Source organism: Sciurus vulgaris, assembly GCF_902686455.1.
Source record: "Sciurus vulgaris genome assembly, chromosome: 2".
NCBI lineage: Eukaryota > Metazoa > Chordata > Mammalia > Rodentia > Sciuridae > Sciurus > Sciurus vulgaris.
Genome location: NC_136462.1, coordinates 152585709 through 152611658, shown reverse-complemented (window position 1 = coordinate 152611658; position 25950 = coordinate 152585709). Strand labels below are relative to the sequence as shown.

Sequence of the window (25950 nt, the reverse complement as noted above, 5' to 3'; positions counted from 1 at the left end):
TGGAGAGGACTGCATCCCTGCTGAGGAAGGTGGGCTGGAGGTAAATGCAGAGAATGGAGGAAAGGCAGGGCTCTGGATGAAAGATCTTAGCACTTCTGAGTATTTCTCTTCTCTCTGGAGACTCAGCTGGGGGATTCTGGCAAAACCCAGAAAGCTAACTGCTCCCTTCTTTTAACTCCTATCTCTGCATTTATAAAACCTTGGATATAGGAAAGTGTGGATAGTAAATCCAGCAGGTTAATGTGACCAATGTTATTCTTTAAAAGTTTTACCAGCACACCCAGTCCATCACTGTGCACCGAATGCAAGTGCTGAGTGGAGATCTGGCTGGAGAATCTGGTTTTAAATGTGTGGAGCCTGTTTGTAATTCATCAGCATTGCTTTTTTCCCCTGAGCATTGGTCTATGATAAAGAAAACTGGATACCGGAGGAATGTGCTGGGCACTTCTGTGCTTGGAGAAAGCATGACTAAGCACTTTCCATGGCCCATCCCTAGGCAAGAGTTTTTCTTTATTGCTTCAGTTCTCAGATGCCTGCTGGGCTGGCCTCTCACCAGAGGGCTGCCTGGCTGTACTGATACTTTGAGCCTCAGATGTACTCTGCCAATGGAAGAGGATAGAATTGTACTTGTCACTCCAAGCAGGGCTAATCCAAGGCTGTCCATTTGGGTTAAATGCTCAGCACCTTCTTTCTCTCTTACTTCTCACAAATGTTTGTGGGTTGGGTGTCTGGGTGCTCCATAAGAAAATAAAGGAAACAGGAATCATGGAAGAGGACTTAATGGAGGCACAGGGGTAGGTTCCATTTTATTTTCCTGGAAAGGGCAGTGTGGGGAGTGAGGATTGCAATAGAACCAGCTCATAACTTCCTATGAAGTTAAGGAAGGATTGAGAATCTTGATCATTGTCTCCTATAAGGTTCAAGTCCAACTGTCTAGAAAAGGCCTGGAGGTGGAATGCTGGGCTTCTCTGACTTAGTCAAGTGACTGAAAGCTTCTGTCTCAACCCAGAGGGCACGATCAAAGATATTGAAAGTTTCTGTTTGGCCATAGCCTGGCCCAAAAGCCCTCAGTTAGATTCCTGAAGCTAGCATGTAATGCCTAGAATGAAGGTTTTGGTGCAGTTGGTTCTCACACCATACTGGCTGAAATGGAGAAGGAAATGTGTATTCTAGGAGGCTCCAGTTAACCAGGGGAAGGGCTGAGTGGCAAACTAGAAAAGGGAAGGGACAAAGGATAGACATCAAACTCATCATTTTGAAGATTAAAACAAACAGAAAACAAACAAATAAACCTCCAAACCACCCTGAGATCCAGAGAGGGGAAGTAGCTGGCCCTAGGTCACACAGCAAGGTAATGGCAGAATTGAGAGGAGATTCCAGATTTCCTGGGGATCTGCTGTCGTGGGGTCTTTCCATTAGTACTGTTTTTTTTTTTTTTTTTTTTTTTTTTTTTTTGGGTAGGAGAATATCTCACTGGTCACCTTCTTGCTTTGACCCTTGAGAAATTTGGCCTCTCCGGTACAAGAAGCACAGAGCCCTCTGACCCAAACGGGAAGGATTCTAACTTACTGAGCACCTCATAGGTGCCTGGAACTCATAATTCCCTGATCTCATATAAATCCTCTCACTAGTGCTGTGAGAACCCATTTTCCTGGTATAGAAACTGAGAATCAGAGGGGTTAAGACCCTTGTTCATGGTTACATAACTGGCCAACCTGAATCCAGTTTCAAACCAAGGTCTCTAGTTGAAAGCTCACACATTTTTTTCCCCCGGAGGAATTGATAGGACAAAGACCAGAATCTCTGTCCACTCTTTTTCTCATGAGTCGGGGGCGGGGGGGGTTCTGAGACTTAGCACCCTGGATTCCCGACTCGCGACGATTCTGTGGCATACGTAGGCATTTTTCCTTTCTCCGAGCCTGTCCTCTGGGAAAACCGCGGGTGCGAGCCCGGTTCATGCCTGAGCAGGCTACCCCAGCCCTCCAGGCCGAGCGTGCTCCTGGCCCTCCACTGTGTCCTGGGCTCCAGCGCCCTCGCCCGGCAACCGCTGTGGGTCTCGCGCACCAGGCTCCGGGGCTTGGGTCTGCGTCTCGCCGTGCGGCCGCCAGAGCCCGCCCGGTCCCGGCCAGGGCGCCGGGCCCCCGCCCCACTTCTGCAAGGGGGAGGACGCCTCATCAGGGGCAGGGGGGGAGCTTCGGTGCCGCGCGGGCGCAGGGGTTGGGGTGGGGGGGAGGAGTCAGCCTATAAAAGCGGCTATAAAAGCGGCCGCTTGGTCTGGCGGTTGCGAGCGAGAGCGAGCAGATCCCGTCACCGTGCAACCCTGCGGAGCTGTGGGCGCCAAGCGGCGCGCGGGTGCAGTGGACGGGCACCGGGAGCTACCCCAGTTGAGCGCGCTCAGTGTCTGAACCGCGACTTCCCAGACGAGTGTCCACCCTACTTGCCAACGCTCCGGGAGCTCTCGGCGCCCGGTGGTCAGTGAACAGACGTCCGGGCTGCTGCGCTCCTGGCCCGCGAGGCGTGGCAGTCTCGGCCACCGACCCGGAGGTAAGAGGGCCGGGCGGGGGACTCCATGGCTGCACGGCCGACCCGAGCCTCGGAGGGGAGGGAAGACCCGGGTCCCGCGCCTCCGCCTGGTTTAGGGGAAGTATTAACCGTCCTCAGCTTCTGTTTGTCCATGTGCTGTGCAGTCTGCCTCTGTCTGTCCATGCGTCTGTTGATGGGCACACGCCTCTGTCTCTGTGCTCTGTGGGATAGCTCTAAGATCTTGTGTGACCCTTTACAAGCGGCAGGTGTCAGGGGCGTTGGTATCCCCAGAGTACATTCAGCGGGGGACAGATAACTGCTTTGGGTAGATTTTCACCCTTCTGAATGTCAAGGCAGACTACCGTTTGGGATTCTGTCTCGCCAAAGAGGGATTGCCTTGAGGGCCAGGTCTCGGACGGAGCCCAGCCGATAGGGAGCCAGCTCAGACTGTGCACTAGTGGGCGTGCGCCTAGCAACAGGTCTGCGCCCTGCTGCTTCTGTCTCAGCACGGTCTTCGTTCTGGTTCCCCTCCGCCTCTTCCTGCCTCTCAGGACAGCGTTAGGCACCCAGAGACAAGCTGGCTTGCGGCCGGGGAGAGGCAATTGGATGTTAGATGACCGAGGGCCCCTGATGATATTTAGACTAAGATGCTAAAACTGGCTGGAAGCTTTGCTGGTCCTTGGCAAGGGACGTCGGTCGGCTGCAAGATGGGTTGCATTAAGGTTGAGAGGAAAGACAGGAGCCTGGCAGGGTCGTGGTCAGGTCTCCAGCTCGCCGCTTTGGAACCGAGGGCCAGTGACATTCTGGAATGAACCCCACGGGATGCATGTGCTCATGAGAATGGAGCGCACTGCGTCCGGGTCCCTCAGCCGCAGACTCGCTCTCAGCAACCGCCGCCGTTCCCCGAGGGTCGGACACCACGGCCGTCCCAGGCGTACAGCCAGCAGCCGGGTTTGAGGTTCTGAGTCCTGCTCCGAGCAGCCAACCCTGTCCACAGGTAAGAACTCCCTTTCAAAACTAACCTTTTGATGTGTGAGCCAGTGCCTGGCTGCAGCCCCATCCCGGAGACTGTGAGCCCGGGAGCGTGTCCCTCAGTCTTCGTGGTCTGGAGAGGGATTCCAGGCGCGCCCGGGGGCGGGGAGCCGGCGGCGCTGCGTGCCCAGGCGCGGCGCCACCATGGACAGCTCCCAGCCACTTCCTCCACTCGGGGTCTGTGGCCCTGGGTCTCCCTGGAACTCACACGCTTTCCTGTCAGATTCAGGGTATTCGGGCTCTGCAAAGAGGAGAGGGACTGACAGTCCGCAGGGACCGTTAGTGTTCTATCCCGAGGCGTCACAGACCTCTCAGGATGTCTCTCAGTCTACTGCAGTCCGTGGTTTGTGACCAGGTCCTAGCTGAGCTTGCAGCTGACTCTGTAGGACGTCTCGGTGTCGCCTGGGGCTTCATTGGCTCTTCCGTGACAACACGGGGACTCTTCAGAGGTGTTATGAATGTGTGACCTTTGAGGGTCTGACAAAGGCAGTGAGATAATGCCAGACTGAACTCAAACTGCTTTCTGGGTAGGACCTGGGGTTATGTGTTCTGTTTTATTAAATTATTTAATAAACATGATGTTGGGAGAATGTGAGTTTCACAGTTAATGCCAGGATAGAGAAGTCAAATAGAACAAATGTACAAAAAAAATGCGTTTGAGTGCATTTGCAAAGGCAACTATGCTGTTTTTGTGATCCTAATAGTTTCCTCCAAAGGAATAATGAAGCAGCTTCCAAAGGCTTCTCGGTAGCCCAGTAGATGATTGTTCAAGTTGGTTACTTGGAAACAGGAAGAGAAAACCTGTGGGAGTTAATCTGTGCACCAAATTAAACATCTCTCTCCTCCAGTAAGAAATTACACTCTATGGGGCTTTTCTTTTTGTCATTACTATCTACACAGAAGTGTGTATCTCCCTTTATTTAAAAATTATAAGAAACTCAGAAGGTCTCTTCTGTTTGTGATGGATGAAGACCCACAGAGGGTAAAAATAATAAGGCAAGTCTTTTTTTGTTTCGAGACAGCATCTGTGACTTTGGGAAAGTCAATTAAATTCTTTGTTTCCTCATCTATAAGCTGGGAATAATGCACTCTACCTTGTAGGATTGTTATGAGACTTAATTGGCACAGTTAAGCTTTTAACTTAGTGCTGGACACAGAATGCTTCTAAAATGGCATTGATTATAGGTATATTTAAAGATAATTGTGCTTTTTAAAAATCTATGTTCTGTGTCTTCTCTCCTAGTAACTGATAGTGACCCTATCCTCACTTTATTTTCACATTCAAGATCTTGTTGATGGAATTGATGAAAGTGCTGACATTGTAGTGCTAAAAACATTCGTATTTAAAGATAGATGGAATTTTTTTTTTAGATGGAATTTTTTTTATATGCCAAATCAGTCAACTGTCTTTCCCACTTATACCACTTTGAAGGAAAGATAAAAGTCATTTTCAAAAGATGATCACAGTCCTTTGTTTTAAATAATTAAGAATTCAAGATCTTATAAGGGTCTTTATTGTCTTTCTTGATACTGGAGGAGAGTTCTCCAAGACCAATTTCTGGGTTGCTCCAGGGTGAGTGTGGGTTGGCTATGTTGTCAGGCCCTGGTCAAGGAGGCCAATGAGTGATTGTTGTTATGCAAGGAGCACATTCCTTTGTGTCAGAGGCTTGCTTGAGTGTGAGATCTCAATCAAGGCACTTGCTCACACTTTTTCAGTCCCACCAGCTCTGCCTTTAGGTGGCATGTCTGGTAGAAATCACAAGGACATGACACACTGCAGAAATTTGGATAATGAAGTTATAAAGTACTCAGTCTTCCAGGTATATTTCTTTACCCCAAAAGTGTGCGTGTGTGTGTGTGTGTGTGTGTGTGTGTGTGTGTGTTTGTGCATGTGTGCCAATTTCACATTCTGGTGCCCTCATATATTTTCCTTCTTTTTTTCCCCCTTAATAGAGCAAAAGAAATCTTAGCTTCCTCCATCTGAAAGGAGTGAAGCTCAAGAACAGTCTATGGATACTGGGAGTCTTTCTGAGACTTTTATTCACTGGTGATGTGACTAGAGCAGGAGGACCTTTTCCACTGGCTGACCTTGAAGTCCCTGCTCTCTTCTGCGGACTCCCATTCAGATTCCAGTTTGCAGCATACTCATGACTTTATGGTAAGAAAACTATGGATCGGTCTTTTCCAGGAGGACCAATGAGGGATGGGGGAAACGGCATGAATGGAAATAAGGAGCTTTTTGTTGGTTCTGTGGCAGCCTGTTGGTTGCAGTGTCTGAGCCTCCAGAGATAGACAGATCAAATGGCAGCAGTGGCATTTAGCGAGAAAGGCCAGTGGGATGGGAAAGGTGAGTTTAGTCACTCTCATTAGCCGCCTTTGAAGCCTGCCACTTCAATGACCCTCACTAGTACCTTATGTGATGCGGGCAGAGCAATATCTGATGGATTAAATGCATTTGTAGTTATAGCTTAAAAGAGAAACTCAAGCATGTGAGCTGAGTTCCTAAAAGGGAACAAAGTTATGTTCATGGGTTGCATCCACAAGATTTCATATCTATGAAAAAAGTCCAGGCTACATATATTACATATATCTTTATTCATGGTGGCAAATACCTAGATGTTCGATCTTACTAGGCTAATGCATCAGCTGTTCCTCCCACCCCACTCCCATGGTTATGTGGAGACAGTTTATTCCCTTTCGATACTGAATGTGAAAGGATTTCATTTTTACTCTCTTGTATCCTGTTGGATCAGCAAGAGGATGACAGTGGCCATGGGTACTGGGAGAGACTTTTCAGTGCTACTTTCCTTTCTGTTGTCTTGCTAGCTGCCCCACTGTCTGAGTCTCCACTTCCTCCTGCTCACTTTGCAGATTTCGGTAGGATGATGGCTACCATGGTGAATTTTATTAATCTCTGTGCCTTCTTGTTCAGCCACTTCCTTCAGGGCTGTCCTAGCCTCTGTGGTAGGTTCCCTGGTCCTTTCTTTTTCCTGTCTGTCCTGATGCCAGACTTTATTCAAGCTTACTTCTTTGGATGGGAGGCTGCTTGCAGAGAAATGTCATCAAACATACATTCACTGTCTGCTTAGTTCCCTCACTTCCAGGAAATACACATACCCACCCAGAGGGAGAGGAGCTCCTGCTCCTTCCCATCCCTGTTATTTTTCTAGGATAGGTTCCTAGGCTCAGCTTGGCTCCTCTAGACTGTTTGGCTCCTGGAATCTGAATGCATCCTTCTCCTCCCACCCCTGCAGGTGACCTGAGCCTTGGAAAGTAAAGGCAGGCCTTCCTCATAGAGGCACCTATGTAGAGCAAGTCTTTCATCTCCAGCCCTGGATAGCTTGGCTCCTTGCATTTAGGAATTGCTGAGGCATTATCTTTGAATCTTCTGTAAGGGCAGCTGTATCATGAGTTTAGATACAACCTGAGTTTAAAGTACTTGGACCAGATAACTGTTTTTGAAAACCCTCTGTGTTTCTTTCTCTCAATTGTCTGTTAAAGAGCTTAGCTATTAGGCATTTTCTGTTATAGGGAAGGCATGTCCAGAGACTGGTGGTTCTGGCCCGAAGAGTCTCCATTCTGTTTCTAGGCATCATGTGGGGACAGGAGGGCTGCAGGCTTCCTCAGCTAACTGCTTCACTGGTAGCCCTTTCTGGACTGGGAAGTTCCTGCTGTTGGCCTGATTCTTCATGGCTGCAAGGAATGGACCCAGTCCCAGGGTCTGAGGACAGTGCAGTGGCTTCCTTTTCTATGGCTCTGCCAGTTAGGAAGGATGAGATCCATTGTAGTGTTCCTTGGGGACTAGATTAAAGGCGATGCCATTGTGACTCTGTTCTCTACCTAGACCAACTGCCAAAGCTTGGGCGGGTTCCCTGGCTCCTCTAGTCTTCTGTTTCTTTACCTGAAAAATGAAGGGGTTAAGTTAGATTGTGCTTCTTGGACTTGAATATGCAAATGAGCCACAGAAACACTTGTTAAAGTACAGCTCTGATTTCGCAGATCTGGGGTGGAGGCTGAAGGTCTGCCTGCCTGTTGTTCCTTCCTTCCTTCCTTCTTCCCCTCTCCCTTCTTTCTTCAGTACTGGGGATTGAAACCCAGGACCACTGAACTACACTCTCATCAGTTTTCATTCTTTATTCTGAGACAGGGTCTTGCTAAGTTGCCCAGTCTGGCTTGGAACTTGTGATCCTCCTGTCCCAGCCTTCTGAGTCACTAGGAAAGGGTGTGTGTTTTTTTTTTTTTTTTATATTTATTTTTATCTTAACAGATAGCATTTTGATTCATTGTAGGGTCTGGATTTTTATTAAGCTCCTAGGTAATGCTTCTGGTCATGAGTTTCCTTCAAGTGCCGAGTGTCTACATCATTACTGACTTTCCATGATTCTACCTCTAACTCATTTTGGTGTCATTTAAGTCAATTTCTGATGTCCAAGTTATGGAGCCAGCTGGCCCATGCCCTCCTAAGGACCTTATAATGACCCTTCAAATTCTTGAAAGTAATTATTGTCACTCCTAAGCTGCCTTATCAGCAGACTAAATATCTTGAACCTCTTTAAGTTTCCTCCTTTCCTTGTCATAATAAATTTGCAAAGCTTTCTGGATGAAGTTACTTTTAAGTGCAAGACTATTGTGCAAATTGCAATTTATCTTTGCCTAGCAGAGGCATTTGAATGTAATTTTGGTGGTATTAAGAGATCACTTGGGGAATTTCATCTAACTCTGGTCCCAGACACTGAGAATGCATGTTTACATTTAAACAACTTTTCTTGAGTCAAAAAAGACCACAACTTTTTTTTTTTTTTTTAAACCTGAAAATGAGATTTAAAGCCTGGTTTTCTTCTTCAGCTTCTTTCCCTGCAGCATTCTTGGGTGGATGAACGGCTATTGCAAACGCATTCTGGAAGCCCAAGATGCATGTGTGCAATTGCTTTGTTATCTACCACCATATGTAGAAACCAGAAATAAATAAAGTACAAATTTTTGATCATCTTCTTTGTGGCAGGCCTTGAATTAGCCACTGGGGAGGCAGAGTTGAATACATGGTCCTCAGTCTCAGGGAGCTAACAGTCTAGTGGAGGGATAGAATGGAAGTCAGGGGTTGCTCTGCAGTGTGATGGGGACCAGGACAGGTGGGTCACTGGGGTAGAGTTCAGATTACCTGCTGGGAGAAGAAGGAAGTTAAATCAGAGGAAGCTTCACTGAAGGGGGAAGAGGTGAATCTGGGAGGATCAACAGAAGTTCTCAGCAGTTTTTTGCTTAGGCAAAGGTGGAATTTGGAAAATGGAGTTTGAAGGCATTCCACAGAGTGGAGGGCACAGGGAAAGATCCAGAATCTCAAACAGGCCTAGCCACCTCATCCCCCACAACTTCTCAGGTACACGAAGCTCCTTACCTGCTTCAGGTGCCTAAGCTCCCTTCCTTGTACAGTCCTCAGGCTACATGTTATGAACAGTGAGTACTTTTGAGCAGCTATAGGTCTCTGGGGCTTTTAGTCTCCTAGACCATTGGTTTAAAATGACTTTAACCACAAAATTGCTTTATTCCAACAAAATCTGATTAAATCCAGTTTGCAAACCAAATGAAAAGTGGCTATGTTTGGGGGTGGGACTGGATTTTTGTCTTGCAGCCCCAAGGGGTTCCATGGAGCTGTGTGGGCACCTAGGCAAGCAGTTGTAAAACCTTTGTTGTGGACATTTTGTTTTGCTTTGGCATTCAAATTAATAGTGTTATCTTAGTTTTATTATAGTCTGTCTTACTATGTCTTTTCAATATTCTGATGTCTTGTGGGGTTTTTGTTTCAAAAATTTTCAAAGAAATGAAAGCAGAGTTACCTTGTGTGTGATAATGTAATAAATACAGGGTACAAGGACTACCAGTGAGAAAGGATAAATGACAGGTAGTAGTCCAGAAAACTCAAGTTATAATTGAACATGGGCAGATAGAGCTATGTCTTGTAAAAATAGGTTTTTCAACCTTGTCAATCAACTTTAAACCTCCTAAGACTTTTCATATTCTATAAAAACTGGCAAGGGAAAAATTATTTCTGGGATATAAGTCAACAAATTCTGATCAGGATTTTGCATCCCTTTTCATCAATGTAAAGTAGCCAATTTGAATGCAAAATTGTTTTGAAAGTGGCATTTGAAAAGCCAGATGGGTCTGGGGGTGTGGTTTAGTAGTACTAGCATGCATGAGGCCCTGGATTCTACCCCACAAAAATTAAAAAAAGGTAGAAAGAGCTCTAGGTGACTCTGAGTGCCTGAATGAGCAGGATGCTGCAATCCACAGGGGTGCCTTCTTTGTGCCTCCTACAGGCTGGCGGTGTGATTCAATGACAAACTGCTCATTATAGCATTGGGGAGGTTCTGGCTTTGATCCCCAGCACCACGCATACACATACACGCACACACACACACACACATACACACAAAATAGTACTGTGTACCTCCTTAGCATGACAACACCAAAATAGCACACCCCTGACTGATAGGTGATTGTAAGTTCTTTAAAAGGGACCTGAAGAACCACTGCAAACATAATCAAATAATTTATTGAAAGTGATGAAAGCTTGTTCAGTTCAGAGAGTCTTCTGGAAGAGCCAGTACTGGATTGGATACATGAGGAACCTTGATAGAGGGAAGGGCATCTGGAAGATGACCTTCTTCCCATCAACCTACTGTGCTGTGTGGTGCTGGGGAAGCCTGGCATGTGGAGATCAGGAGCTTTACACTCTAGGGGCATCTGCCTCCTGTTCAGAGGCCTTAGCATTGGTCCACATCAGATACCCTCAACTGAAGACAGATTCTCAATCACTGGGATTCAGCTTTTCCCTTCTTCCTAGTTTTTCCTTCGGGCTGGGCTTAGATTGGTTCCTATATTGCCTGAACCTCTTGTCATAAGTGACCAGAGTCCCATGGACCTGGGTGCTAGCTGGCAGTGGGCCTGATCTGTAGACCTGGATGCACTGGCTACTGCCTGTGCTGTCACCATTTCTAGTGTCCTTGGGTCCTCCTTACCTCCAGGGGGGCAGTGGTGTCTGCAGGTGGGACATGAGGACACCGATTCCTGAGGCTACAGAGTGGTGCAGGGTAGCACCTTTGCTTCTGTCTGCTCTTAGTCCAAGGCATCTTTTGCCTGTTTTCTTCAGGGGACACTTGTTCATTCCGTGTGGTAAGGACACCTATTTTCAGCTTGGTCTTGAGCCCACCTAAGGATCCACCCTTGTAGGTGTACAAAACTGTTCTCCTTCCTGTAAAGAACAGTAGGAATGAGCCCCAAGAGGGGAGCAGGTTTGGGTGAGCCATTAAAAATGTTTATTTAAACAAACTGGTGGTTTATGACAAGCCTTTTACGGGCACTGAGTAACTTACCCTTATGCTCATTTTCCAAAGGTTTAGGTTTAGGAAAACCTCAAACATAGTGGTTAAGTACTTTTCCTTTCCTTCCCTTCAAGAATCATGTTTATTTTCAGAGGAATTTAATCCATATGCTTCAGATCCATTTCCACGTTACTCAGCAAAAGGTTGTTATTCAGCAACATTGCTAAGCCATGAGTTAGTGCCCTTATTTCTCTGCCCTTCCAACTCATGTGCATGACTGAACCCTGGGCTCATGGCTGAGTAACTCTTCAGTCTTTTATTGGACATAAAATAAAACTGGGGGCAAAAAGAAACTGGGGGCAAAAAGGAAAATTAGTAACACTGACCCCTCCATATAGCTATCTATAAGTAATAATAATATATATATATAATTACTCATACATATTTTACATGTATTTACATATTTTGTATACTTATTTTATTTTTATATACATATTTTACTTTTGTACTGGGGATTAAACCCAAGGGTGCTTTACCACTGAGCCACATCCTCAACCCTTTTTATTTTTTATTTTGAAACATGGTCTTGCTAAGTTGCTGAGGCTGGCTTTGAATTTGCCATCCTCCTGCCTCAGCCTCTAGGGTGACTGGGATTATAGGTCCATACCACTGTACCCAACTTGAGACTTGAGTCTGTGACTTCTTAAGAAGCCAGAGTCCATCAGATTTCTCAGTTCAGTTTTGTGGTGAAAGAGAAAGCAGTTGTGGAATTTGGGCTTTGGAACTTCCATAGACAAGGATCTCTTCTTGTTTAAGTAACTGTAAAAATACAAAGACTGGGTGATCTCGGAGGGGTCTCTTTGGTTCACAGCTTTGAAGTGTCTTGGAGTTCCCTTTGACCACATAATTGTGGGTTATGTGTATTCGGGAGCTTTCCAGGTGGCTGAGAAAGAGCTTAAGTCTGTTTTAGATCTTAAAATCACTGGGTATGTTGTTACAAATGGTAACACATAAATATATTCTGGGATTTTCTGAAAATGACCATGTAGTCAAGTTCGTTTTTCTTTTAAACATTCACATATACAATTACTTTAAGTAACTTTTTTTTTTTTTTTTTTTGTACTAACAATGAACCCAGGGGTGCTTTATGACTGAGCTGCATCCCCAGCCCTTTTTATTTTTTAGTTTGAGACAGGGTCTCTGTAAGTTGCTGAGGCTGGCCTCAAATTTGTGATCCTCCTGCCTAAGCCTCCCCAGTTGTTAGGATGCCAAGCCTAAGAAGCTTTTTGACATACAGAACAAGATGATGCTTATATTGAGTCTTGCTTCATTAGCATGAACTTGAGCTTCTGCACTGTTGAGGTTGTTTGAGGACATCACCTCTCTGAGATCAAAAGGAACAGGGAGGGGTAGTCACAATTTGAATGGTGCGTCTGGCTCCTGGAAGGCCCTTTGGTGGCCATCCTGGGAAACTGTGGTGCAGGAGGCTGTGGTTTCCCTCAGTTGGGATGGCTTCTATCCCAGCCTGTCCCAGCACAACCAACAACCAACATCCCTTTCTTCATTTGGGGGTGGAAGCCCAAATTGGCTTAAAGCAGAAACTCTTCTGTGTTCTGTTTATTCCCAAGGGCTGGCACATAGTAGGTACCCAAACATTTATTAAATATGCAAATTGAGTCCTGCATCTGGCCCCTAGGATCCCAAGCATACACATCTCTCAGTGGAATAAATCCGATGCTGACCCTTACATATTCTGCTCTGGGAATCAAACAAGCCTTGTGACTGCTAGTTACCTTCTGAGTGCTCTATACTCCTATGGCCCTATGGTCACTCTCATTTTTATTATTAGCATCTACTTTTTATTGGGCACTTACAAAATTTGGACCCAGGCAAAGAACCTTGCATGCATCCTCAGTTAAGCCTCTTGACAATCATTGAGCAAACTTCCCTTTTGTAGCTGGAGAGAACCTAGTAAGTTTGCATCACTTACCTGAGGTCACTTACTTGAGATGGGACAGTTAGAACTGGGATCCAGATCTGTATGAATCTGAAAATCCATACTCATAATAATGACTGATACTGCTTTTTTTTTTTGGTTGTTGTTCCTGGGAATTGAACCCAGAGGTGCCCTACCACCGAACTACATCTCTATTCCTTTTTATTTTTTATTTTGGGATAGGGTCTTGCTGAGTTGCTGAGGCTGGCCTCCAACTTGCAATCCTCCTGAATAGCTGGGATTACAAATGGCACCACAGTGCCTGGCTATTGCTTGATTCTTAAATTTGAAAAAGCACGTTTAGGGGGATTATGGTAATTTGTAATAAATTCATAGTAATTTAATCTCAATGCACTCATCATTAATCCACTAATTCTTTCTAGACTTGGTACTGGAGATGGCTCCATTGTGTCTCCCTGCAATGGAGAAGCTCACAGTTATAGTTGGAAGATGACAGACAGACCCCCTGCAGTCTATGCTGTAGTTGCAGTGTGAGCCAAGCAATGTGGAAGCACTGCGGAGAGATGGCAAACAGCTCTGCTGGGCCTCATGGAGGAAGTGATCTTTGCAGATCAGAGAAGGGAGGGTTAGGAAGAAAGTAACAGCCTGAATTAAATGCAGAAAATCTAGAAAAGAGATATTTGGAGAAAGTCTAGGAGTTTTCTGAGGCTGGAAATGAGGTCATGAAGGTGAGGCAGGTGAAGATGATCCATAAAGTAGAGTCAGGGAGTTTAACCTTTAACCTAAGTGGCTTTGACAGGGGAAGTGTGTTTCTGAGACACAGACATGCATTAAGCCATTGTTCCTGTTGGCAGGTGGCTTGGGTTGGGTTTATGTCCTTCCTCCCCAAGGGTGGTATTCTTGGCAGGAAATGCATTTCAGAATTCCACTTCTCACTCTGGCTTAGTGGAGAACATAGCTACTCGGCTTGGCCAAGACACATGGGCATTGAGGAAAACTGCTTTGCCAGGGATGAATTGCTGATTTCTTCAGGGCCATGAAGTGCAGAAAGCAAAAGGGAGAACATTAAATTGAAAACATTTTGGGGATTTTGAGATCTGAGTCACTGCCAACTTGAGCTAGGTTCCCTCCGAAGGTAGAGCTCCAAGCTTTTTAGGAAAATTGTCTGGGTTTCAATTTCCCAAGCCCTTGTTTCACAACATCTCTTTGGACTGGTGCGTTCATGTTTTCTGTGTCTGTGCCTAAGTTCAGGCATTTTTATCCTCTGGCCCCAGCTGATTTTCTGTATGCTGTACTGATACTTTGATTTTTTTCATAATTCTGTATAAATTCTTACACAAATTTCTGACTTGTTTGACTGACAGTAGATGTGGAGGATGGAAAGTGGGATGAAGGGAGAGAATATTCATGTGAGATTCACCTTTGGAGTGGAGGGAGTAGTCACAGTAAAATGTGATAGTTCAATCTGAGCATGGTGGCACACACCTGTAATGCCAGCAATTTAGGAGGCTGAGGCAGGAGAACCACAAGGCCAGCCTCATTAACTTAGCAAGTGCTTGTCTCAAAATAAAAAGGGTTGGGGATGTATCTCAGTGGTGGAGCACCCCTAGATTCAATCCCCAGTCAAAAAAAAATTGCTTTATATGAATTCATGCTCTTTAACCTTACTATAGTCCTGTTCGGTGAGTACCATTTCTTTTATTTCCCTTTCACAGATGAGGAACCTGAGAGGTTGTGTCACTTCCTGAGGTCACAGACCTAGCAAAAGGCATCACTGGGCTTCCAGAACAAGTCCTCTCAGTCCAGAGCCTTGAGTCACAATGCTGTACCTCAGGGCTATCAATTGGAAATAGAATAGAGAAAAAAGTTTGAAAATTTCTGACCTCTGATGAAAATACTGTTGTAAACAACAGATGTAAACAACAGACCTGCTAAGATCTCTGTGCCCTGGCTCTAAGTGTCCCACAGAAAGGATGAGTGCATGGAGCCTATTTTGAGAGCTGTGTGAGTAGCACCAGGTGAACATGAAATCTTTTTGTTTCTTTTTGTTTTGTTTTGCATCTTTTTGTTTTGTCATTATGGATACTCACGTATATCCATGGCCACTTTCATGACTTCTGTTGTAGCTGTTCATCTCTTACTCAAAGTGAAAGGCAACTGTTACCATTGAACCAGTGAACTCTGCTTATCATGGCTGGGTTTCCCACAGGTAGGATTACCTGTGAGATTTGAACAATTTATTGCTAATTATGGTTTTGAAAAACCAAGCTTAGATAAGCATTTCCTAAAATGCCTTTCTCAGGAGCACCCATTGGGTATACCAAGGTCAAACAAGTTTGTGTAAACTTGGGATAAACCCAGTTGACTAGTCTTCATTGTCCAAGGTATTCTGTATGCCTTTATAAACCAGGTGCATTTTGGATCCTCAAGAGGGGAGTGTGGTTGACAGAACTTCCCAAATGAGTTTGTCCAGGGAACTCCTTTCTGTTTTCACAGAGGACCTTGTGAGACTTGTGGCTCGTGAGACCTGTTTTGGGGAAACTCGGGGCTAAATACCTATTAATGGAATAAAATGAAAAATAAACCCCACATGTAATTGAATATCTCTGTCCCAAATACTTAATGGGTACTAGTTATAGGTTTATTAACACTATTATTAACTGAGTTTGAGTAGAATGCTCATGTCAGATAGCTTAAAGATTTTTATCATTTTATTATTCAGTGTCACCAAATGTGTTCCTGGTTTGGGGGATTTGCACAATGGGACAACTTGGGGACAGAGACCCTTTGTTTGTCTTTCCTATTTTGTTGTGACTTTTCTCTGGTTTAGCCACAGGTGGCCTAGTAACTCTGTTTGGCTTCCAGAGAGGGCCACAACTTGAGCTTGCTGTCCCAAATTGTGCCTCATCAAAAGTTTCTCCCTCTTATTACCTTACAACCAAATAAAATGAATTTACAAACTTGAAGCACAGACTTAGCATCCTTAATCTCCAAATCCAAAATCTGAAGTGTTCCAAAGATCCAAACCTTTTTGAGAACCTACATGATACTCTAAAGATTTTGGATTGTGGAGAATTTTGGTTTTGGGGTTTTCAGATTAGAGGATGCTCAATCGGTAAATCTTACTAGTATTCCAAAATCTGATAAATTCCAAAATCTGAACTGTTTCAAGTCCCAAGCAGGTAACTTGTACTCACAACCATATGACTATCTTTCTAGCAAAAAGGTTTTCCTTTGCTTGCCTCATTTATTTTTCCTTCTCTTCTTTCATTTATTCATTTGTTTTGCAATGTGATATAGTTAGTTTATAATATTCCAGAGGGTGCTGAACTCTGGGGGAGTTGTAGCAGTGAACAAAATAAGCTAAGTCCTTCCTTCACAGAGATGACACTACAGAGCAGGCACTGTCCAGCAGATGTACAGTGGGACTTAGGTGATTCTGAGTTTTGTAGTACCCCATTAAAACATAACCAAAAGAAGCAGGTAAAATTAATTTTAAAATTACACTTTATTGTAACCTAATACATCCAAAATATTGGTAACTCAACAGATGTTTAATATAAAAATATTGAGATAGCTTACTCTGTTTTCATACCATGTCTGCAAAATCATTATGTATTTTCCATTTGTAGCACATCTCAATGTGGACTAGCCATTTTTCAATGCTTAATAGTGGGGCAGCGTGGGTCTAGAGGGAGAGACAGGAAGAAGGAGCAACACACCTGCAAGGATTTCATACTGAGATCAGTGATATGAAGCAAAGTTAAAAGGCATCAGAGGGAAAATAGGCAGGGGGTCTGCTGTAGGTGGCTGCTGGAAGGTAGGAACCAGGTATGGTGGTGGTGCACCCATTCAGCAACTTGGGAGGCTGAGGCAAGAGGATTGCAAGTTCTAGTCTAGACTGGGCAAATCAGGAACTGTTTCAAAATAAAAACTACGAAGGGCTGGGGATATAGTTCAGTGGTAGAGTACCCCTGGGTTCAATTCTTTTTAAATGCTATGGGATGTTTAGTTATTATGTCTATTTGAGGGTAGGTCATGAAATTACCTATGATCCATTTTGCAATAATTTATTGTGACGATACACAGTTTGTTCCAGAATTTTTTTTCGCCAAGAGGTGCCTATTTCCACACCAAACTTTTAAAACAACATTTACTTAACAAGGATTGTAAACATATTTGGATTAGCTTCTTTTTTGTTGATTACACTCAGAACTGTAGAGTATTTTGTAAGTGTGTAGGGCTGAGGTTAGGCTTAGGGCCACTAATGTACATCCTTGGTGGGTCCATTTTTCATCGGAGAGCTCTGATTGAGAACTTGAAACCTCAGACCTGCTCAAAAAGAGACTGCCAGGAAATGAATGAGCTGATTGCAGGTATTCTGGATGAAATGCTCTTCTCACAGGACTCTTAGTGTACCTTCTGTGTGATAAGCCACCCATGCATTTATCAGTCTGACCTGTTTACCGAAAAAGCTATACTGGGGTTGAAAGCTCTGAGTCACTGTCAGGGAGATCAATAAAATCATGAGATATTGCATTTCCTTAGAATATTTTTTCAGCAGACATTTATTCATCAACCACTCTACTCCAGACATGGAGGATATATAATCTAGTAATTAATGCTCCTACCTTACAGCCTGGGAGGGTGGAGGGTGCAGTCATGTGAACAAATGAGAACAATAGATTCTATGTCCACACAAGGCATAGAGGGGGCAGGAAAGTGGGAGAACTCCTTTACTCTTGGGGAAATTGATCTTTGATTTGAACCTTAAAAAGTATAGTAAGAATTATCCATTGATCAGAGAGGGCACTTTGGGCAAAGAGAGATCAGATGACTTGGGGTACATTGAAGAGCTACTAGCAAAGACATGGAGCTCAAAGGTTCTTTTATTTCCTTCCTTCCTTCCTTCCTTCCTTCCTTCCTTCCTTCCTTCCTTCCTTCCTTCCTTCCTTCCTTCCTTCCTTCCCTCCTTCCTTCCTTCCCTCCTTCCTTCCTTCCTTCCTTCCTTCCTTCCTTCCTTCCCTCCTTCCCTCCTTCCTTCCTTCCCTCCTTCCTTCCTTCCTTCCTTCCTTCCTTCCTTCCTTCCCTCCTTCCCTCCTTCCTTCCTTCCCTCCTTCCTTCCTTCCTTCCCCCCCTCCCTCCTTCCCTCCTTCCTTCCTTCCTTCCTTCCTCCCTCCCTTTTCTCCCGCCTCCCTTCCTTCCTTCCTGCCTTCTTTCCTTCCTTCCTTCCTCCCTTCCTTCCTTCCTCTCTCTCTTCCTTTCTTCCTTTCCTTTCCCCTTCCTTCCTTCCTTCTTTTCTTTTTCTTTTTTTTTTTTGGTACCAGGGATGAATCCTGGGACACTTAACCACTAGCCACATCCCCAGCCCTTTTTTCTCTTCCTTTCTTTCTTTTGAAAACTCTTTTCTTTTTTTGTACCAGGGATTGAGTCCAGTAACAGCAGCATCCCCAGTCCTTAAAATTTTTTTTTAATTATTTTTAAAAATTTTGAGACAGGGTCTCACTAAGTTGCTCTCAGTTGCTGAGGCTGATTTGAACTTGCTATCCTCCTGCCTCAGCTTCTCAAACTGCTGGGATTACAGGCACACACCACTGTGCCTAGCAAGGTTCTTTATTACTGTAGCAGAATGTAAACATTCCAACTAGTATGCAATGCCAAACAGTCTCCAGTGAGTGAGGCCACTGCGTAGAAAGAAAATGCCCATTTGTCCATTCATTCCGCAAATGTCTGGAGTTGCCCTTTAGGTACTGCATTGAATCAGCCTGTTCTAAGGTTTTGGGAGGGAGGAGTAGTAACTAGGAGTTGATGTGGTCAGGGGGGGCATTTCACTACTTTTGAAAAAATAATATGTATGTTGCTTGTGTATATGCATATAACATTTGTTGTATAAGCAATACTACCATATAACTTCCTTCCTTCCTTCCTCCCTCTTTTTTTCTTTCTTCTTTCTTCTTCTTTTTTTCCTGTTTGGTACTAGGGATGGAACCCAAGGGTACTCTACCACTGAACTACAATCCCCAACCCTTTTAGTTTTTTTAATTGGAGACTGAATCTGGCTAAGTTACTGAGGGTCTCACTAAGTTGCTGAGGCTGGCCTTGAACTCACAATCCTCCTGCCTCAGCCTCCTGAGTCACTGGGATTACAGATGTGCATCACCAGCAACTATATTTCTTTATCACATGAAAAATGCAGGAAGAAAAAAATGTAACTCAAACACTTAAAATAGATATGGTATAAATTTTGGTGAATATTTTTATAGTATTGTGTATTTTTATATAATGCTGGTCTAAGTTTACTTTGTATATATGCATTTTAAAGTTTTTTCCTCAGTTTTCAAAATCATCATTTTGATAACTGTAGAAGGATATCAAATTCTTTTCTAAATATTTGCTATTAAAAATGACCACTTTGTGTCTAAGCTTTTCACAAGACTGGCTGATTTACATAGGAGATTCCTGGGAATGTAACTAAGTGAAAGCACATGGACATTTTTGATTCTTCATTCATATGTCTCCAAAGAATTTTTAAAATTAATACTGTTATTGTTCATAACAGCACTATTTTCAATAACACTCAATATTATTAAAATTTGTATGACTTTATTGGTGTACTGTAATTATACATGATAGTGGGATCCATTGTGATGTACTCATACATGTGTATAATATAGTACTAAAATTTAAAAAGTCATTATAGTAGGTGAAAAATCATGGCGATAATTAAGTTTGTATTTCTTGATTACTGGTGAGGTTGAAAATTATTGCTGTGTACTTGTTATTTTTCTTTCCTTTTGGAATTTTCTGTTCATATCATATGCTTATTTTAGAGGAATTCATATTTTTCATCTCAATATACACAATCTCTTTATATATTTGTGCAGTTCTTTCTTCCATTTTTCCCATAAAAGTGTTTTTGTAAAATATGTGAAATATTTTCACACAGTTCAATCTTTCAGTCATTTGTATATTAATTTGTTTTATTCATGTACAACTCAGAGTCTTCTTTCTGGTGGTCTGTGCTTTTTTGCCACGTCTGGAATTTATTTTAGTTCTTGGTGTAAGGAGGGACTCTAAGTCCATTTCCCCTTCAGCTTACTAACCTGTTATCAAAGCACAGTTTCAATGAACAATCTTTCCTTTATCTGCTGATTCGTGCTGCCAGGAAAAATGTGTTTGATCCAGTTCTCAGTGTGGAGGATAACAGGTTAGCACGGAAGGAATTCAGCCAGCCATTTGATCTGACCATCTGGGCAAATGTCAGAGATGGCATCTCATCATACCAGGTCTGGCTACATCTCTGAGGCCCTGCAGAGACATGGCCAGTTCTGTGGCCATTCTGGTCTGAGCATTTGGTCAAGTAAGGGTTAGGCTGGTGGCACACTGGGACCCTGGCTGCCTTGAGTGCCAGATCCAGGCAGCCCTGTGTAGCCCTGGCTGGGAGCAGAGCTGCCTAACTCTTTCCTAGAGGGTCTCACCTTCCTCTCTCTCAGAGAGGTCACACTGGGACTCCCACCTGTGGCCCAGACTAAGAAAGGCCTAGTCTATAGCCAGTGCACAATTCTGAGTGTCACGTGTGTTTTTCCCATGAGATAGAAGTTTAGGCAAGTTTTCATTCATAAATAGTGTAAGGAAATTGGCTAATAGCCCCTGTGGGAGGAGTAGCTGAATTCACCTGGCCATTCTCTGAATTCTGAGTGCGCAGAGTGCCTCTGCTCCTAAAGACCATGTGAGTGTGTGATGGTGGTGGCAGCAGGGTGCCCATCCTCTCTTCTGCCTGCAGTGAGGAGATAGCAGGGCTCCTATCTTATTTATTTATAAAGTCCCAGGGCTTATTTCAGGAGCAATGCCCATTCTTTCTGTGAAATGTATAAATGAATGAATGAATATTAGTGACTGGATGTGGCTGCCTTTCCAGGTCTTTCCACGGGCAGACATTGCTTGAGTGACTCCTTTTCAACTGCTGGTAGTTCTCTTGAATAAAAACCCTGACTTTCATGTCATTTTATTTTGTAACTTTTCCCTCATTTCACCAAATACATGTCATAGTCATTTTTTCTTTTTTCTTTTCTTTTTTTTTTTTTTTTGTACTGGAGATAGAACCCATGGTAGGCAAGTGCTTTAGCACTGAGCTACACCCCCATCCGTGTGATCATACTCTTGAGGGGTCTTTACAAATTACATTTTCAAAAAGTTTACATCAGAGTTAGAGAAGAAATTCATTCTAAAGAGATTCATTTGTGTGTGTGTGTGTGTGTGTGTGTGTGTGTGTGTGTGTGTGTGTGTGAGAGAGAGAGAGAGAGAGAGAGAGAGAAATAATGCAGTTTTCACCATCTCTGGTCATATTGAGATAGTTTAGTACTTGGTGTAGGGGAAAAACAGGTTGAGTTTACCCCTTCTCATACCTTTTCAAAAACCTGTTATAAAGTGAGGTTGTTGGTCCAGAGGTTTGGGGACAAATGGGGTAACAGCTCAGCCTGGTGCACTGTGCCTACCATGGCTGGGCAGCACCTTCCTCTTTAGTGTCTTATTCAGCTGCTTCTCCATTCCAGTTTAGATTCTAGCAACACACCAGGACCTATGGTTCTGCTAACATAATGCTGCTTTTTGTCATTTTTCTGTTGTAAATGCTGTTTTCTCTGCCCAATCACCCAGCAAACTACTGTTCATTCTTCCTCTCCCCTTCTATGATGTATCAGTAAGTTACTGCTGCATACCAAAGCACTCCAAGCTGGTGGATTAAACAACCAATGTATATTATTGGTCTGTGAATCAGCCAGCTGTTTTGCTGATCCAAACAAGCTTGGCAGATCTTGGCTGGCTCCTGGATCTACATTTAGTTGGTAGGACATCTGGAAGCTGGTTGGTTGAGATTAGCCTCATCCACATGCTTCACATTGGTTGGTTGTCTTTTGAGGGGATGAGGGTGACTAGACCATGTATTTCTCCTTAGCCAACAGCCTGAGTTTGATCCCAACATGGTTGCTAGACCTATGAGAAAAAGGGACAATATACATGACCTCTTGAAGCCTGGATCTCTAAATTCAAAGTTGCCTTTTTTTTTTTTTTTTCTTTCTTTCTGTTTTTGGTTGAAGCAAGACGAGTTCCTCTTAAGAGGAGATTAAGATTTTGTTCTCTTTTTATTTTGGTACTGGGGGTTGAGTCTGGGGGTGCTTTACCACTGAACTACATCCCCAGCCCTTTTTATTTTTTATTTTGAAACAGGGTCTCACTACATTTGCCCAGCCAACTTGGAATTTGTGATCCTCCTGCCTCAGTTGCTGGGATTGTAGGCATGTGCCACTGTACCTGACTAGATTCTGCCTTTTGATGGGAAAAACTGCAAAGGACATGGATCTGGGGAAAGAGGGAATGATGAGAGGAATGGGGCCATTTTGTGATCAATCCACCACACCTAGCTTTGATAGACTTACCCTGTAGTAGTATCACACTTGGATACACTGATATACTATCACATTGCATTATTTATTTGTCTGAAACCTAATTCTGCCAACATGGCCTGGTACTTGCATTAGTTTCAACTGACATCTGAGTGGTCAGCTAATCTCCTTGGGAAGTGTTGGCGTCTATCCTCTGAGTGTAGCAAGACTTGGGGTGACAGCAGGAGTGCCTGAGAAGGAGGGAGCATGTGCATGGAATCTTGACTGCAAGGTCCTGAAACCTGGCTTAAGCTGTCAATGACTTCAGGGCAGGGCCAGAGCCCAAAGGAAGCCCAGTTGCCCCTTTCCCCCTTACTGATGCTTCTGCCTTCGTGTAGGCGTGGGCAGCCTTACCAGCTGAGGCTCCAGCCCTTACCCACAATGTCAGCAATGCAGCCCCCAGAGGATCTGCCCACACACCCGGATGTTGACAGGGGCATGGCTCCAGTGCTAGCTTTTATGGATGGTCTCATCACTTTTAAAATAATGACTATGGGGTGTGGGTTGGCTAGAACAGTGACATCACTTTCCTGCAATTCTGGGTCAGTTCCTGCTGCTTTTCTCTGCATCTTTAAATGACTGAAATAAATTTACTTGTTGGGTATATGTTCTAGAAGGATCCTCAGATGTCTGTGTTGGAATGTGGTCAAGATAACACTGGCATTGGAGTCAGAGGCCCTAGGTTCTAGATCCTGGCACTAGTTTGCACTGTGAACTTGGACTAGCAGCTTTGCTTTCCCATGCCTGAACTTTTCTGTTAGTACAATGGTGAGATAAAAACCCTTGATTTGTAAAACAATGGTGAGAATGGATTAGGATGTTATTAGTATTATTATCAGAGTCACTGTCAGTCCATTCAGACTGCTATAACGGACAGAAATTTATTTCTCACAGTTCTGGAGGCTGGAAGCCTGAGATCAGGGTTGGGCTTTGGCTGGGGCCCTCTTCTGGGCTGTGGACTGCCATTTTCTGGCAGATGAAAGAAAGAGGGAGAGAGGGGGGGAAAGAAGGAAAGAGAAAGGGAAGGGAAGATAGAGAAAGTGGTGTTCTTCGAATCCCTTTATAAGGGCACTAATCCTATTTATGAGAGCTCTAGCCTCATGGCCTAATCACCTTGAGAGTTATGATACTAGCATATGAATTGAGAGGGACCCAAGCATTCAGTCCACAGCAATGCTGGAGTTTGTGAACTTCACTAAGATGCCAGAATGAGGGAACATTAAGAGCTCCAATTTCCCTCTCTCTTGCTCCTCAAGGAAGGGGTGCTTTTCTTCTGGCACCGAGGCATCCCATCTTGCTCTTGTGGTTCCATCCGCCCAAAGGAGGTGCCTATTCCAGATGCTCCCACAGTGACCTATGAGCTGCCTGGTTCTGCCTCTGTTTCCCCTCTGCACATTTTCTCAGAGTGGACCTATTCTTACCATCTGGGAAACCTTTCTCCCCTCTCCCTAGAATAATTTTGGTTTGGAGTGTGTATTACTATTTTAACAGACTTCAAAGTCCTAAGTTAAATGGTAAGAAAGGCTCCTTTCTAGGCCACAGATTAGGATTGTGGAGACCCAAACTGGATATTTCTTTCCCTCCAACTTTGACTTAACCTTGAGGAGCAGTCCATGGGTAGGAGTTGTATCTTCTCATTTATGAAACTTTGCTGAGATTCTCCATCCTTCTGGAGAGCCAACATTCCAGGCTACCCCAGGTCCCATGTGGTCTGGCAGGAAGGGGGACCGAGGCAGGAAAATGAATTCCAAAGAGAATCCCAGTTCTTGCTGTTCATTTCCTGATTCAGGCCTTTTCTGGAGATGCTAAACCCAGTGGATTCCTGACCCTCTCGAGTTCCTTTTCACCCACTGGTGGTGGGGTTGGGTGTATCAGGTGGGCCCAGAACAGGTGCTAGGGAGAGAGGAAGCAGAGAGAGGAGATTAAGCCTTTGGACTCTGGAATCAGACTCAGGTTATATCATAGCTTTACCCTGACTGGTTTTGTGGTTGGCAAGTGTGTTAACTTCGTGGAACCTCAATTTCGTCACTGTAAAATGAGAGCCAATCGCTGTGAGTGCTGAGTGCAATAATACATATGAAATGCTATTGTTGGCAAAAACTGAGAGCTCAAAAGATTATAACTCTTATTTTTGTTGAAGAGAAGGAGACATGTTGAGTGTGGAGCATACTCCAACATGGCAACCATGCATTGTGCTGGGCCTGACTAGGAAGAAGAGACCAGTGGAGGGGCTTCTGGTTTCCCTCCATAAGGAAGAGGCACTTGAAGCAAGGAAGTGATGTATGTTTGTAGTTCTGCAAAGATGCTAATGCAAGAATACACCGCTTTGCCATTGCATTAGAAACAGACCATGTGCAGAATGGCTTCTCCACATTATGGGTCTCTATTTATATTTCCCAGAGCCCTCAGAGAGGATGATTCCTCAGCTCAATTGTGGTCTGCTCCTGTCCTGAGTGCCTATTATGTATTACCTCATGGAAAGAGGTCACAAGTTACTGCTTCATCTTCCTTGCCAGTTCAGAGGTGGGATGGTCCCAGAAAATGGCGGATGTAACCAAGGCTTTATATCATAGGTGGCTCCCAAATTGTATAGGACCTCCCCAGGGGCTATGGGGTGACTGAATTCTGTTCACTCATCTACATGGAAGTCAGTAGGACAATGTTCCTGTCTAGGATGGGTAGGTATGGATGGCTTCAGGTTGTCATCAAAGGACCAGGCAGGAGCTATGTGTAGAAAGTATTTGGTTATGTTTTGACCCAAAGTTTTAGGCATTGGATTAGGAAATGTCAAACTAGAAGGTTTGATTTTAGGGTTTATTTCACTAACAAAACCAAAGAAGAATCTTATAAGAAGCAAAATGATTAGGAGACAAGATGATGTTGTTGATGATATTTGCATTTGTATCTCATTTAGATAAGCTTTGTAAGGTTGGTTCTGTGCTGTCCAGATAATCCAGAGAGGTGCAGCAACTGTGCCACAGACCTGCAGCTAAACTGTGGGATGGGGGAGATTTGCTGTCTGAGCTCAGGTCTCTCTTAGATTTCAGACCCACAAGTCTCTATTTTGCCTCTCTCGTTTTCCTTTTTGAGTAAGTGACACTTTGGGGTTTCAATGATTCCCCTTGGGAATCAGCTGGACCCCAAGATCTCTTATTAGATCCCAAATTCTCTAATCTCCATGACTTGTATCTTGCTGAAGAAAACAGTGCCTTTTTCATGCCTTATTTGTTTGTTTGTTTTCTCATCCTGGAGATGGAACCCAGGGGTGCTATACCACTGAGCTATATCCCCAGCCCATTTTATATTTTCTTTTGAGAAAGGGTCTTACTAAGTTGCTGAGAGTATTCCTAAGTTGCCCAGGCTAGCCTCAAACTTGCAATCTTCCTGCCTCAGCCTCCCCAGGTGCTGTGATTACAGGTGTGCACCATTCTCCTGGCTTCATGCCTTATTTATAAATGATGTTGTCACACAGCCAGAGAATACATGAGACTGTGTCTCCTTTTAGAAAGTACTCTGGATTAAGGGACAGGAGCCCTCAGTTTTACTTTTAGCTTGAACACCAAGTGGTTGTGTGACCCAAGGCAGGTTGACTCTTCAGAGTCTCAGTTTTTTGAAACAAGCAAGTTGCCCTGGATTGTCTTTAAGCTCCTTCCAGCCCTGACACCTGGTCAAGGATACA

At 44.2% G+C, this 25950-nt stretch overlaps 1 protein-coding gene across 1 annotated transcript in view; it reads left to right on the top strand.

Annotated features, from left to right (window-relative positions):
- The first annotated feature begins 2566 nt into the window (after positions 1 to 2566).
- The window catches only part of CEMIP (cell migration inducing hyaluronidase 1), a 171402-nt gene continuing 148018 nt past the window's right edge, over positions 2567 to 25950 (top strand). Inside the window, 2 exon segments of the mRNA XM_079123179.1 lie at positions 2567 to 3520; positions 5509 to 5713. Coding sequence (XP_078979305.1) covers positions 5703 to 5713 — 11 coding nt within the window. The 5' untranslated portion in view covers positions 2567 to 3520; positions 5509 to 5702.